Source organism: Poecile atricapillus, chromosome W (genome assembly GCF_030490865.1).
Source record: "Poecile atricapillus isolate bPoeAtr1 chromosome W, bPoeAtr1.hap1, whole genome shotgun sequence".
NCBI lineage: Eukaryota > Metazoa > Chordata > Aves > Passeriformes > Paridae > Poecile > Poecile atricapillus.
The window spans coordinates 55034951-55049706 of record NC_081288.1 but is presented as its reverse complement, the minus strand read 5'-3'; the positions used below and the strand labels follow the sequence as shown (position 1 = coordinate 55049706).

At 37.2% G+C, this 14756-nt stretch overlaps 1 protein-coding gene across 2 annotated transcripts in view; it reads left to right on the top strand.

Annotated features, from left to right (window-relative positions):
* Window positions 1-14756, top strand: part of LOC131591870 (actin nucleation-promoting factor WASL) — a 50807-nt gene that overhangs the window by 14075 nt on the left and 21976 nt on the right. For both annotated transcript variants that reach the window (XM_058862978.1, XM_058862977.1), the window contains exons 2-4: window positions 11825-11959; window positions 13243-13329; window positions 13839-13935. In XM_058862978.1, coding sequence (XP_058718961.1) covers window positions 11825-11959; window positions 13243-13329; window positions 13839-13935 — 319 coding nt within the window. The remainder of the gene's footprint in view (window positions 1-11824; window positions 11960-13242; window positions 13330-13838; window positions 13936-14756) is intronic.

Here is a 14756-nt window from a genome sequence, read left to right as displayed (position 1 = left end):
AAGAAAAAATAAGTACTACGTGATATTTTAATTTTTTTCTTAAACTGGAAACTGGTGACTACATTTGGACACTGAAGTGTTAAGTGCAGTGGAAAAATACATCTTGCTGCCTTCTTTCTACATTATTTTTCCTGTATAAATAAGCACTTTATCATTAACTTTAAATAAGTAGATTCTTTACAGTTCTTGCTCTTCTAGGTGTGTTCAGTAGAGCGGGCAACTTCATTATAAGAAACATTCTGGCACTATAAGGAGTTACAGAAGAATTTTGGCTTCCTTGAAGGAGCTGTCCCATTCAGCAGCCATCTTCATTTATTTTTAGATAGTGGGTAGCAAGTTCAGAAAGGAAATTGTCAACTCCATTGTTAATATCTGAATTTCAAAATAATTCTTAATCTGAACTTTTTATTAAGTCCTAGCTTAGCAGAGATCAGTTTTATTAATTTCTTTTTTCACCCTGGAAATTGAATACTGCAAACTCAGCAATTCTTTCCTTAAGGCTGTGTGTTCTTTCCCTTTAATACACTACACTCAAATATTACCTTTGTTCTACTCATTTGGACAATCAAGGGGGAGAGTGTAACAAAAACACAAACTATTTTTTGTTGGGGACTTTTTTTCAGTTGTAGAAATTGAAGGTTTGTAATACCTGACCTGAGAGTTCAAACACAAATCTTGAGCTGCAAAGGCCATGTTACAGTGGATTTTTCAGTTCTCGGGGGAGTTTAGAGGTCCAAGTAGCAATGCCAAAAGCTCAACTAAACTCTCCCTAGCATTTTTCAATGTAATCTTAATCCTTTGTAAAAGGACCTAGCTATATGGGGATGGTGAGATTGCCCTTATTAAAAGGGCTGTGACAGAACTAGGATAGAGTGCCTGGTTTTCAAAACAACTTGTTGTTGTTGTTGGTTTTTGGTGCATCGTCTTACATTTCTTTCAATGCTTACATGCTGAGACTTCATGGATTATTATTGCTCAGGGGTTGTTGTGGAATAGACCATTGAGAAATTCCAGGTACATAGGAAGTTTTGAGTTATACATCATGTACTCTTTAGTCTTCCATCTTAAGAATCACAAGTTAGATGTACTGTGTAAAGAAGTAGTGTGATGGTGACTTACCAAAAGCATTAGTAAGTTTGTTGCTAAGAATTTGCAGCCATGGTTTGTCTAGAATGGAAATAGGTGATTTAAATTCTAAGCCTGAGATCTTCATACATTTGGCCATCTAAGACCACCATTCTGTGACACTGCTTCCAAACCACTAAAGTTTGTTTACAGACAGGTGAATTTAAAGTGTCTTTTGGCCTCCAGAACATTGGTAAACGTAGTGCAGGTACCTGCAAAGAAGGGAGCCCCTTTGGGCAGTGATAATTGAAACTGTTAGCTGTAATAAATGTCATTAGACTCGAGGGGCATCCCTCATGGTAAAAGAATATCTCCATTTCCTGTCTAAAACAGATGTGAAAATTAGCCTGTTTTAACCTTTGCTGTTAGCAGAGACAATAATGTTGACACATATCCCACACCCTCCAAAAGTAATTTCTGTCTGTGACAGCATAATGCTTCTTCATCAGTAGTTATCAAAGCAGTTTACAGAGGTAGAGGTCAGTGTCTACCTTCAATGTTACGGATAAGGAAACTGAGGCACAGGGGAGAAGCAAACACTAGCATGCAACTTCTTGTTGCCAGAACAAAATGAAAGCCAGCAGTCTCTTGGGCATTCATATCTAATGTTTTATCCTGCAGTAAACTTTGAATATGGTAAGGGATCATAGAACTAACACATCTTCATGCCTTTTTTCATTCCCCATACTATATCTACTTTCTAAGACTTGTCACTGGGAATAACTATTCATAGCAGACTCAGTTGCTGGTATATATTAAAAAAAAAAAATCTTATATGCAGATACATTTTCTTGTGTCTGACTTGAATTGTCATAAATTCTATTCAAAAGTGAACTGCTTAAGGAGGAATTAATACATGTTGAATTGTGGCATGGTGAAAATGGGGGGGGGTTGCATCTCTAAGCACCTTTATGTAAGTGGATTGAGTCTGCTTTACAGGACAGGACACAACTTCTATACACAATTGTGAGACCAGTTGCTGGCTATTATTCAAAGAGGTTTTACTTTTAATAGCCTTTTCTCAATATTTCTTAATATTTTGAAGGGAGTTCTTTGTTTTATGTTGGCATGTAATTAATGTACTCTTATAAAAGAGTTTTTAAAACAACTTAAGCTGTTTTATTTCAATCTTCCCTAAGTATCAAAAGTCAAAATTCCATACTACTTTCTGTCTTCAAGTGTAAAGTTTGTCAATGCAGTTTACCTAAACATCACCTCTGCAAAGCAAATACTCATTTTTTAATCTGTTTTTTAACTCTGGACCTGGGAGTATCAAGTGGATGCTGAAAAGCATTTTCAAGGGCTCATTAATGAGTGTTCCAGAGCTGGGATAATTCATGAATTCCTGAGGTTTATGCTTCACATCCTTTCCTTAATCAATTTAACTGTTGTTCTACAGATTTTTGCTTGTGAACTAAATGATACCTATTTCATTGAGTAGGTCAATAAGGAATGCAGTGGGTCTAACTCTGAAAAAATGGGCCTGAATTCTAATGTCTTTTCTCAAAGCACTCTCATATCTTATATCGTATATTATATTTAAGTGGGTTTGAGGATTTGCTTGTAAGAATCTGCATTTAATAAGGAACTAGCATCTACAAAATATTACTGTGCAGAGAATGGAATGATTGGTGAGGGCTGGAGAAAGAGGACTTTAGTGCATGAAGGCAGTGAGTTACTGTAGAAGAGAAGGGCATGTTGTGGGAAGGAAGCTGGATTTTCTTGTAGCTGGATGGGCAGTGGAATAGAACAAAACAGAGGCGAACAATTTTATCCTGTGCATTTCATGAAACTCGTGATTCTTGACTTGAATCTGCAGTTTCTGTGTATGACCATGAAACAGTTTTTAGAACTGGTTCATCTATGTATCTTTACAATGGTCTGGTTGCAAAAGGTTCATTCTAGCCTTAGGAGTCTTGACAAATTTAAAATGGATCAAAATTGAAAGGTAGACTTCAGCATTTTGTCTAAAAATTCTCTGAGCTTTGGCAAGAACAGTCTTACATGCTTTGAATCTGAGTGGTTCTAGGGAGATTGGAGAGGGAATGGAACTGCAAGAGAAATATCTTTAATGAGAATTTCTGTTCCATGGCAGTAGACAGTGACAAATTTATGGAAAGCCCATAATGCAGCACATTCTCTATTTCTGAAGGTAACTATATGAACAACTTAAACTCCAGAACCCAAGTAACTCTTTTGCTATGTGTGCTGTTTTGTGTCCAGCCAAGGCTTCAGCATCACTAAGCAGTGAGGTGCAGCTCAGTGAGTGATGCTGTGCAGGTTAACAGGAAGTGATGGTTTTCAGTTTGCTCATTGCTGGAAGCCCCAGGTTGTGTACGTCAGGTGGTAAATGATCTGCTAAACTGAGATAGCTTGAAATATTATAATCCACAGCATTCTTATGGTTATGTCATATCTTATGAAGGCTGAAGTCTTCTATGTGCTGAGGAAGACTTCTCTACATCTACAACTGAGGTTGTGGGATTTAAAAATATCTTCATGCTGTGTCATATAAAAGAATGTCTCTCTTAATCATGTGCTGTTTGATTAGGCTTTATATGCTATGCTGTTTACCCACACCTTAATTGTTGGTCTTCTGCGATCTACCATTGAGCAATGTGAGCAATGTTTTGAAAAGGAGTTGGCCAGCTCTAACCGAACTGGGGGGTTGTGGGAGGTACTGGAAAGGCAAATGAATTTGTATCTGAGGACACTTGTTAAAATGTGAGCTGTCTGTAACTGGCTGACTGAGGATTAGGAGTGAAGGATCTCTTTACTGGACAACAGCAGACTTAAGTTCAGACAAGTAGTTTTATTTGTTAAACAGCAGTCCCTTGTTTCATCCCTTTTCTTGTAGCATTACTTAATGATCATTGATACCTTCACATCAGTAAACTTCATTAAGGAATATTGCAGCTGACTTGTCTGGCTATCAGGGCACAAGCAAGACAGGGAATCTGTTCTTAGGTGTTAATTATTTATTTATTTAATTAATTTTAGTCTCTTATTTCCTTAAATGTTTTGGCTATGTGTTAAGCAGAACTATCTTCTCATGTTTCAGAAGTGATAGAAAATACTTGAAGTGGTTTTGTTATTTCTAAAAAAAATTTCTTTCTTCCTTCTGCCTTCAAATAAGAAAAAGCAGCATCTCTTGTGCAGTGGCTTTATTTCTAATAGCCTATCTTTGTGTATAGGTGGAAACAATTTACTATTTTCTTGGCATCTATATATGCAGCATTTTTAAATCAGTGGGTAATCATGGGAAATTAAGATGAAAAGCAAGCTTTAAGCTTAAAACTGAACACTTGGTAATTGTTGCAAATAATTTCACAAGCAGTAGAAACTGATTAGGCCTCTGTGTTTTCCACAAAATAAAATTTTACTCATGTGATTGGATATTTATAAAATGCTTTCTTTTGTCAATTCCGTCAAATAATGTGGAGTCTTGCTTTAGTTTTCCTGTCTTTGGAGCAATCAGTTGGTCTTTGGAAAACAGTGTCCTATAAATGGCATAAAAATTAGAAGATTGTTTCTAGCTGCTTAGCTTACTGAAATCTGCCAGCAAACTTCTGAAGTTCTGTATGTCTTCTTTCTATGTGAAACTAGTTTAAAATAGCGTTGGTAACATCTGAAGGTATCTTTTTTGCAATACACAATTGTCTTTAAAGAAGAGATTCTTAATAATTTGCTAAATATATCTTTAGAAGCTGCGATAGCTTGTCCAGGATAAAAATTAGGTAGTAGTCAAATCCCCAGTGGATGAGTGCTGTCACATTTAGACTCAGTTGTGATGATTCTGGAGGCAGTCTGCTGTGAAAACATAAACTATGTCTGAGAGTTGCAAAATATGACTGAGGAAAATCTAATTTTGTAGTCAAAATGTTGTGGAGTCCTTGAAGAATATTTTTAGCACACGTGTATGTGTGTGTGGATGCTATCAAGATAGCATCATCACACTTTATTTGTACAAGATGCAGTAACCTAAATACACTCTTTTTAGAGCGGAACAGCCTAAAAAGACAGTTAGATGCATCTATTGTACTTATTCTGTTGTCTGGGGCCCTAATCCTTGCAGTCCTTCAGTTGAAAGTGTCAGCAGTAAGCAAGAGTAGCCTGTCTTCAGTGTCACCAGTCTTTTCTCTCCAGTTTCTTCAAATCTCAATCCTTTCCCACCCGTAACTGAAAAGTAATTACAAGTTGACACTTACGAACACTTCCTGAGCTTTTTAAAATTTGGTGTTGATGTTAATTTGTGTTCATATTTTTTCTCTGTTTGGCCTGAATTGCACCTGTATCATCATACTAGACAGCCACGCTTAAGAAGTTTGGCTTACCTACTCTACAGGGCTAATAAATATTGTAGGATTCTGAATCTATTTAAACTCTCCTAAGTTTCTGTGAAAGTGCTAGGAAATCTTTTTGTCTACTCTAGCAAATTCCTCTCTAACTTAAAATGTTGCAATTGTTAGGGAAGCATATTTGCATGTTTTTTATGTGGCCTAATTAGTTGGGGGTCATTTCTACAGTGGCAGTCTTAGTCAATTCATTTAAAATTGCCATTGGAGGAGGTTGCAGTGCATGCCTTCTGTAGGAGTGCATGGTGGAGAGAACATTCTCCCTGGAAGTGGGTTATCAGCCCTTTCTAGCTGGAAGGGAACATACTGTTCCCACATGATAGACTCCTCAATGCCAAGAAGAAAAGCTACATTTTTTTCTTGAAACAGGACCACTGTACAGAAGGAAAATTAAACTGCGAGAAAAAGCAAGTAGAGCTTGATTGTGTAGGGCACAAGTCTTCCCTTGAGAAAGAGGTGGAAGTTTTGGTGCCTAGTCCCTGCAGCAGGTTTTATGTTTCTGTATTGAGCAATGAGATAAAATGCATAGCTGTATTGAGCACTGCAGAAACATTTTTGGAAGCTCCATCCATATATTTATGACACTGAAGATAAGGCAAGTACAAAACAACAGGGAGTTATTATCTCTGTCTAATTACAATTTTGTTTGCATTGAAAAACGTGAATTTATTAAAGCACCAACATTTGAAAGTGTAATTGTTAAACCCTAAGCTTATTTTGGATAAAAACCTAAGATTTCAAGCACTGTCTCTGCTTGATTAGTCAATGCTATATTTTGGTTGTTTTTTTCCGACAGAATATTTGTCATCTGGAGAAAAAAATGTCAGCCACTGAATTATATCTAATTGCCTAATTTGCTGTGAATGAAGATCAGTTTTCTATAGAACATGGTCTCACTTCTGCTTCTCATCTTTCTCATTCATGAGTCTTAATGATATTGTTCCCATATGTTCCTTCGTGACTCAGCCAGTGCTAGGCTATTAGAGATTGCTTTGGTACTGAAGCTTCTGCTGTTCTTGTGGTCAGGATTAAAGTTGGATCTTACTAAGATTACTAAGCATTTCTACAGTGAAGTGGTACTTGATGTTAGCATGCCTCTGTTCCTGAACCCTTCACTCTGAGGAAAACTATTACCACTGTTGTAGTGTCTGAATAGCAACAGACCTTTATTTTTGAACAGTTTCCCTAAAAGTCAACTGTGGGTTATCTTCCTGGTTTTGTACCAAAGAAGAAATGTGGGACCCAGGAGCACCCAGCATCATCTGGTCAGGCTGACTATAGCATGTCTTAGAAATACCTGCCATAGGTGTCTTCATACCAGCTCTAGTATTGACTAGGACAATGTTTCCAGATACCTGCTTTATGGGAAAGAGAATAGAAATACTGATTTCTGTTCTTATGAGGTTTGGATTGCCCACAACTGTTCACCGTAGCTTGCTTTTTCCCCCAGTAATGTAAAAGTAGCTAAGTGAGCAGAAAGTCCTCAGACTGATTTAGTGAAGAAGCTATAGCCATTGTATAAACATGGGTGTTTTCAAGAGGTTACTCTGCTTGGAAGCAACTGCTACTACTCGCATTCTGGCATTACAGGACAGTCTTCTTTTTTTTTTAATCCTTTTTTTCCTGGTTTTATCTGTAAGACACTTCCAGGGGCCGGGAAGGGTAATTTCAGAAAAGCAAGCCCTATCGTCTGTGATCAGCTTATGTGTGTATGCAGGGTTTTGCACCTTTATGGGAAAAAAACATCTCTTAGAATTGGGAAAAGGTTGAAAGTTAATGCTAGTGTGTCTTCAGTAGTATTGTCAACATGTGACACAACAATACTGAGCCATTAGAGAAATTCTTGAAACGTAGATACATTTGTACAAGCACCCAGGTGGGAGTGATTAAGCACAGAGGTGATTTTCTAGCCCTTAAACTTAACTGGACTGCAAAATGAACAAATGAACTCTAGGCTTTTCATTACCCATTTTGGAGCAGGAGTTTGGCCTGGAAGACCTACAGAGGTCACATCCAACCAAAGTTGTTTTATGAGTCTTTGATCTTTGCACCACAGCCTGTTGTCAACTGTATGTAAGCACTGCAAAAAAACATCCCAATGGGTCTTGCTTTCTGTTCTGGTGTATACTGAGACTGCTGAATATCTTGCAGTTTTAATCTTGCTTGCCACTCTTTGTTGTGGCTTTCAGCCCTCTATGTTTTAATGTCTGTCAGCCATAAGCCATGCATTGTAATGATTCTTTCTTGTAATGAGATGTGCCACCGTCTGTGTTGGCTTGCTTCACTGTTTTTTGAGAAACACTTGAGTTACAGCTAGTCATTAACTTGACAGGCCACTGTAGCAAATGTTCACACCAGAAGCCAGTCAAAGTACACAGCTATCTACTGCCCAGTCAGAAACTGTCAGTGGCTGCTGTGATCACATTCTGCAAATGTGTGATGAGTGGTTGTGGCTAAGTTTTGCAGGCAGAAGGTGTTTTCATGAGCCCTTTGTTGATACCACATATCCTGTGGTATGGGTCAAAGGGTAGGACCAGCTCTTCCAGTGAGACAGCCAGGGCACTGTTGACAGCACAGACCTACTGCTTCATGGCTCATCAGCTTGAAGGGTGTGTGACAGGTTCCTGGAATCAATGGTATGTCCTCCAGGTGGAGGTTGACTGTGGAAAAAATAAAGGGAACTGAGCAGGATTGTTTTTCACCGCCATGGCCATCAGTTTTTGGTGGACTACCTTATTTCTTTACCCTATGCACCTTTTCTAAATATACAGCTATGTAAAAAGGACAAGTTCCTCACCAAAATGCTTAAAAAAAAGAAGTAGTGACAGCTTCAAAATCCTCCTCCTGAAAATACAGTAGTGTAACAAAGTAACCTACTACATGTTGGAAAAAAATACAATCATTATAATGAATTGGTAGTCTGACGTGTTCTGAAGAAATATGTACATACAAAAGAGCCCATACTTTTAAATGCATGATTCTCTTCAAGAATGTTGTGAGAAACTGAGCTGAGTATATTACTTGGCTTCAAAATAGACAGTGAATACTCAGTAAATACTGTAGAATACTCAAATTATGATATTTGTGTAAATGTTCTCTGATGCTGCAATTATGCAATTAAATTTTAACTTTAAAAATTGAATTTATGTGGCTAGGATTCATACTGAATAGTGGTAGATGAATTTTATTTTCTCAGGTTTTAAATTTCACTGTGAGTCTAAATTTCCAAATGGTGTGGATGATTACTTTTACCATCTTTGTTTCGGAAGCTAAACAGCAGAAAGCTTGACTCCACTGCTCCACATAATGAAAATGATTAGGGAATGAAGTAAAAGGAGCTGGATTTTATTGTCCTACTCCCTCTTGTATTTTTTTCCTGTATTGCCCTTTTAACAAAAAAAAACTAAGTGGTACAACAGCAGAATTTGTAACTTTATATTCTAACATGCAAATCTTCATTACAGCTTGTCGACACTAGGAATTTGTACAAAACTTATGAGTAAGTTAAAATGCAATTGAACTCTAAACTTGGTAGACCTCAAAACAAAATGTAGTTTAGATTCAGTGAAATTGTTTCTTGTAAATCAAACTCTAGTCATAGGGTAACCAAATATACATTAAATATATTATGATTATGCAGAATGAGGACACACTCAGTGTAATGTTCTTGTTTGTACTCATGAGGTAGGTGTTGGTTTGAGGTTTTATAAGCAATTGTTGAGTTACGACAGTTACAGGTTTACCCAGATAATCCAGTTGGTTCTTTTGCAGTTAGATATGATAATGAGCAATGCATAGGGAGCTGTGTCTTGACACAAGTCACTGTCTCCTGTGCCTTGAATTTAAGTTGTATAATTCCCGCCAAGACCACTCATTTATGTGAGAAGTCCTGTTGGGTGGAGGTTAGTGGAGCTAACTCCAACACTTTTCTTGGAGTGTTAAGAAGGTTTCTTGCAGGGGTGGTGAGATAGTTGCTGTGCTTAAATGTGAACTGTAGAATGGCCCATTTTGCCCCAGTGTGTTGTCTTGTGTCTACAAGGTTATCAATTTAACAATTAGACAATACTGGAGAAATGAGGGGAACTAGGTTGTTAGAGAAGCAGAGATTTTGAACAAAATCTGCCAGGCTGTGCCCAAAATTAGGTCATTGCCTGTTTGTAACATAGAGAGGAAAATGGCATCTCTTGGATGGCACAGAGTTGCAGATATAACTGTTTTGTTGTGGTAGTATGGCTAATTCTTAGGTCCCTTTTTACTCATCTGACAAGTGCAGCTAGGATTAAATTACTCATATTACTCTGTAGATTATAGGGAGAGAAGTTTTACTCCATGCATAGTTATAGAGCATTTGAGGAAGCAACTACAAAGCACTCTTTTCATCAAACAATCATGCTTTAACTTCTTCTGTAGGTTACCAGCAAGATTAGTAGTCAGTTTGGCAACTTCTGACAAGGTAGCTGCAAAGAGAAACAGAAATATATCTTGACTTGTGAAAGTTAGCATCACAGTGCATGGGCAAAGTTTATGTAGCTTCCCTAAGGTGTAGCTGTCAGTCTGACTATATTATGTTGACTCTATTTTAACAAAACTGAAGGGTTTTTGATTAAAAAAAATCCAGTGAAACTTAGGCTATTTTGGGGGGTTTTAAGCCATTTGAAAAGTATGACCATGGTGACAATGATATTTAGTAGATAATTTTATAATGCAAGAAGACATGCCTGCATTCTAGATGTCTACTGTTTTGGCTAGTAGTCAGTGTTGATGAAGGCAAAGTAATCCTTGAGCAAGTGGGGAAAATCTAACAGGGAGTCCATTACTCAGATTAGGTATAAATCATCCAGAAAGTTCTTGGAATTATAACAGATGTAAGAAAACAACTGCTTAATATTTCATAGTGATAAAGGAAATGCAGCTTTTTGACTGATAATGAAATAAGTAGAGAACAAAGAAGGAAGCTATTATTGTGACCCTATGTTCAAAGGGCTAACAAACTGTATTCATATAGCATGAGTCTCATCCCCAGTCAAAGGAGGACATAGTAGGACTAGTTAATATCCATGTAAGAGTGACAAGGGTAATGTGTAGTGTGATATTTTTTTTTTCTTGGTACAAGAACAACACAAAACTAGTGTTGCTTCTAAACTTCCTAAAGAGAGCATAGAGGCAAAAAAAGTGTGGCAAATATCTATAAAAGCATGTGCAGCATAAAGGAATAACTGTGAAGCCATCAATACTATCTCTTAGTGTAAGAGTAACAAGGGATAATCAACTGAAACTAGCAGGTGGCAAAAGTCTAGATAAAAGGAGCTAATTATTTGCCCAGTGCATAAGAAAACTCTGAAACACAATCCTGTCCAGTGTTATCATGCTCAGAATTTCACATGAGTCTGAAGAGTGAATAGACAAATTCACAAAGGAAAAACACAGTATGTGCTGCTGTCCTGGGAAGCTTTGAGTTCCAGCCTGGCGTTTCATGGGGATATAGTTCCATAGTTGTAATGGTATATTCTTGTATTCTTACCTTCTTTTGGCATCTGGTGCTGCTGGAGTGTAGAACCTAGGCTAGATAGCCTCTGGTCTTGCCCATTACAGATCATTTAAGCTTTGTGTCCTTATGACTTGGCTTCTAAACATTCTTCAAGGGCTTCCATTTTTCTTTCCTTATGGGACTCTTAAGGTAAAAGACACATACATACTAGACAATATGCTCAAGAATGTTCTAGCTACTGAAGCAATCTGGTGTGGAATAATCTTCATCTCTTATTAAAATCTCTCCGTTTGAAAGCAGGACAATTTCTGATTGCCAGCTGGGAATGAGCGTAGCTCATGTGAATTCTCAAACCATACCCAGAAATTTTAGGAGTTCTCTAGTTGGCATAGGTTAAAATTGTGCCAGAGATCACTTGAACAATTAAACAATGTATTCCAATTGCATTCCAGTACCCAGGAGTATGTCCAGGCACTGTGCAATTTATAGTTTCATCTTGTGTATTGTGTTTGTATTGAGTTTGAAGTACTAAACAGACATTTCCTTGCACAGTAGAGCTACTCTGTGTTATAGACTGTTATAGTTACTGGTCTACTTCTTACAGGCAAAATCTCTTTGGTAAAACCTTATTTTCATGAAAAAGGATGAAAAGTTAATTTGGGTTCATAAGGTGAGTGAAAATCTAAAGCACAGGACTAATTTGGGGTCATTTAAACCTTACGGTATTATCTACCTGGGAAATCAGCAAAATTGCTGCCTAGAACAAGGGACAAAACCAAGAGATGCTTTGAGAAAGGATCAATTACAGAATTTATTATTTTTTTCCTTAAAAGTAATAGCTACCTTTTCTTTTCAGACGATGTCTTCAGCAGTTGTTCAGATATACGCAGCAGATCGCAATGCCATGTGGTCAAAGAAGTGCTGTGGTGTAGCTTGCCTTGTAAAGGACAATCCGCAGAGGTCGTATTTTATCAGAATATTTGACATTAAGGTAAGCATCTTTTTTCTTTTTCAGAGCCTTTAAATTTGGTTGTATTAATTCTCCATTTTGAATTCAATGAGTATAGGTTGTTGGGTATGCATTCATAGACATTCTCAAGTAAGTGGTTGTGCTTTAAGCAGTGCAGATGTTATCAGTAGGCAATTGCAACTTTTTCAGGTACTCAAAACAATTTCATATATGTAATCTTTAATGGATGAAATAAATATCTTTTTTTTTTTTTTACGGCTCTCAGAAGTTGTCCTCTACAGATCTGATTAGTCATATTAGTGAAAATCAGTATAGTGTCACTGATAAGGATAGCTGTCTAAATTCTAGCAGGTGTCACTACTTTGGATGGTTTAAGAAAATAGATGCTGTCTTATGTATGGGTGGAAACAATCTTTTTGATTGGTGTGGTGGTGCATGTGAAAACTGCAGGATAAACAAATAGTGTGTTCTGACTTTCTGGTGGGGTGGGTGGCTTTTTCTTTCATTCCCCCCTCCACAAAAAATACTCACACTGAAGATCTTTGTCCTATTATAATATTCCACTCGGGGGTGGGAACTGAGAGACAAAGTGTCCAAGATGTGTTTTCATAACAAAAATGATGCTGAGAAACCTAAGCCCTAATGACTGTGCTGAGACTTTGGAAAGCTTCCCATTATCTCTGCAGCCAGGAAACAGCTCCTTATCTGTCAGCATTCAGTGCTTGAAGTCTCTCAGATTTGTTCAGGTTTGCCAGGTGGCCCTTGCATTTGACTTTGTGATTTGGTCACTTGATTATCAAGACTGTCAGAAATCTCTTCCGTGGGTGCTGAACTATAGTGTCATTTAAATACATGAGACTTCTTAAGAAGATGATATTTTTGTTCTCTTTAAGTTAACCGTTTTCAAGTTAAGCCTGAGATAAGGAGATTCAAAGCCTCCTTTATTGCTGTTGCTGTTCCATTGCTATATTCCTGTGACTGGTCACTATTACTGCTCTCAGTATCAGTGTTGCAGGGTTGTAGAACTTGAAAGAAGTTTTTGGAGACATCCAGGAATTTGACCCAAATACAGTGACCCCATGGAATAGACTTTCACAACTCTTCCACAAGCTCTGGTGTACTTTGGTTTTGATAGAGCTTATCCATTGGGTTAATAGCAAGGCAGATGTTAAACACTAAGCTGTGTCCAATTCTTAATAGGTTCTATTGTAAAATAAGTTAAACTCTGCAATTTCATCTCTGTTTTTGCTTGTTTGTTTTCATCATATTTTCATTTCTTTTTTTGTTTGTTTTCTTCTTTTCAGGATGGGAAATTATTGTGGGAGCAGGAGCTGTACAATAACTTTGTATATAATAGTCCTAGAGGATATTTTCACACCTTTGCTGGAGATGTGAGTCTCAATGTCTTTGAATACCTGTTTTAAAATGCCTTTGGTTTGAACAGTATCTTCTTTCAATGTAACTGAGGTTATTAATTAATTCTGTGAATTATTTGTAAAAGCTTATTTATTAAAGGAATTTTTGTGATATCTCAACAAGAAAATTTAACATATAATACAGGAGTATAAAGCATGGTTCTTAATTTTCAACTTTCTTTAATGAAACTACTTTCTGACTTGGAGATAATATTTATGACATATCATGTCATAAATTAAAACACAAATTTTCCTTTCCTTTCCCCTCTTCGATTTGAAGCTACAAGATTTTGCTCATATCTGTTAGCCATGATCTTCAGAAAGTTGATTAGTAAACATTCCTAAGATACGTGTCACTAAGACTTGGTTCCAAATTTGCAGTGATTTTTTTCTTGTTATATCTTTAGAAAGGCATAAGACAACATTTAAGAAAGCCTTTAAAACATTATCTTAGTCATGGGGGGGGAAATATTAATGTTTTTCAGACATGTCAAGTTGGTCTTAATTTTGCTAATGAAGAAGAAGCTAAACTATTCCGCAAAACAGTAACAGATTTACTTGGACGACGGCAGAGAAGATCTGGTAAATATTCAAATTAATCTTAACTTCAGGCTTGTTTGTCTTGTTTTGGGGGGGAGGCAGGAAGACACTGCTATGTCTGAAAGCTTCTGGAGGCACTACTGCCATATTTATATTTTGAAGTAATTATGCTATTAAACTGGGCTTCTTTCTCTATTGTGGAACTTTCCTGAAACAACCCACCTTGATGTTCTGTTCTATAAGTCTGTGTGTAAGCTGAGATCCCAAGGTTGTGATTTGAAAATACAGATTGGGGGAAACAAAAATTGTAAGCTGACATTGGGAAAACTGGAAATCTTTTTCTAAGTTGTTTTCATATTTGAATAAACCCTCTTTTAGCCCTGGGCTGTTTATAACTGGTCGGTTAAATTCAGCCCAAACGGGTTGTAACAAAAAATTTACCATCTGGTACGTTCAGTAGTTCATGAATTTTTGGCATTGATCCAACAGTTAGTAGAGAAATATCTTTTATTCAGAACTAGTGTTCGTGGCTCAGGCCAAGAACAGAAGACATAATGTGCCTATACTGTCCTTAGCAGCACAGGACAGACAGTGAAGCACAGCATGCTTTTTGCCAGCTGCAAGATGCCTTGGAAACGTGGTTAGTGCTTTAAAGGCAGCTCAGACTTCCTACAGATCTGGTCTTGGTCATTTTCCAGGGAACCCATAAACAACTTTCCTGTCTTGACAGCCATATGTCCATGAAGGGTAGTGATACAAAATACAGGCTTGGAACAAGCAGATGTGATCAGGCTTGTTGTAAGATGTAGTTGGACTCGTGTGCAAGCTACAGGATGCATTTTTGTAATCCATTTTGGAATCGT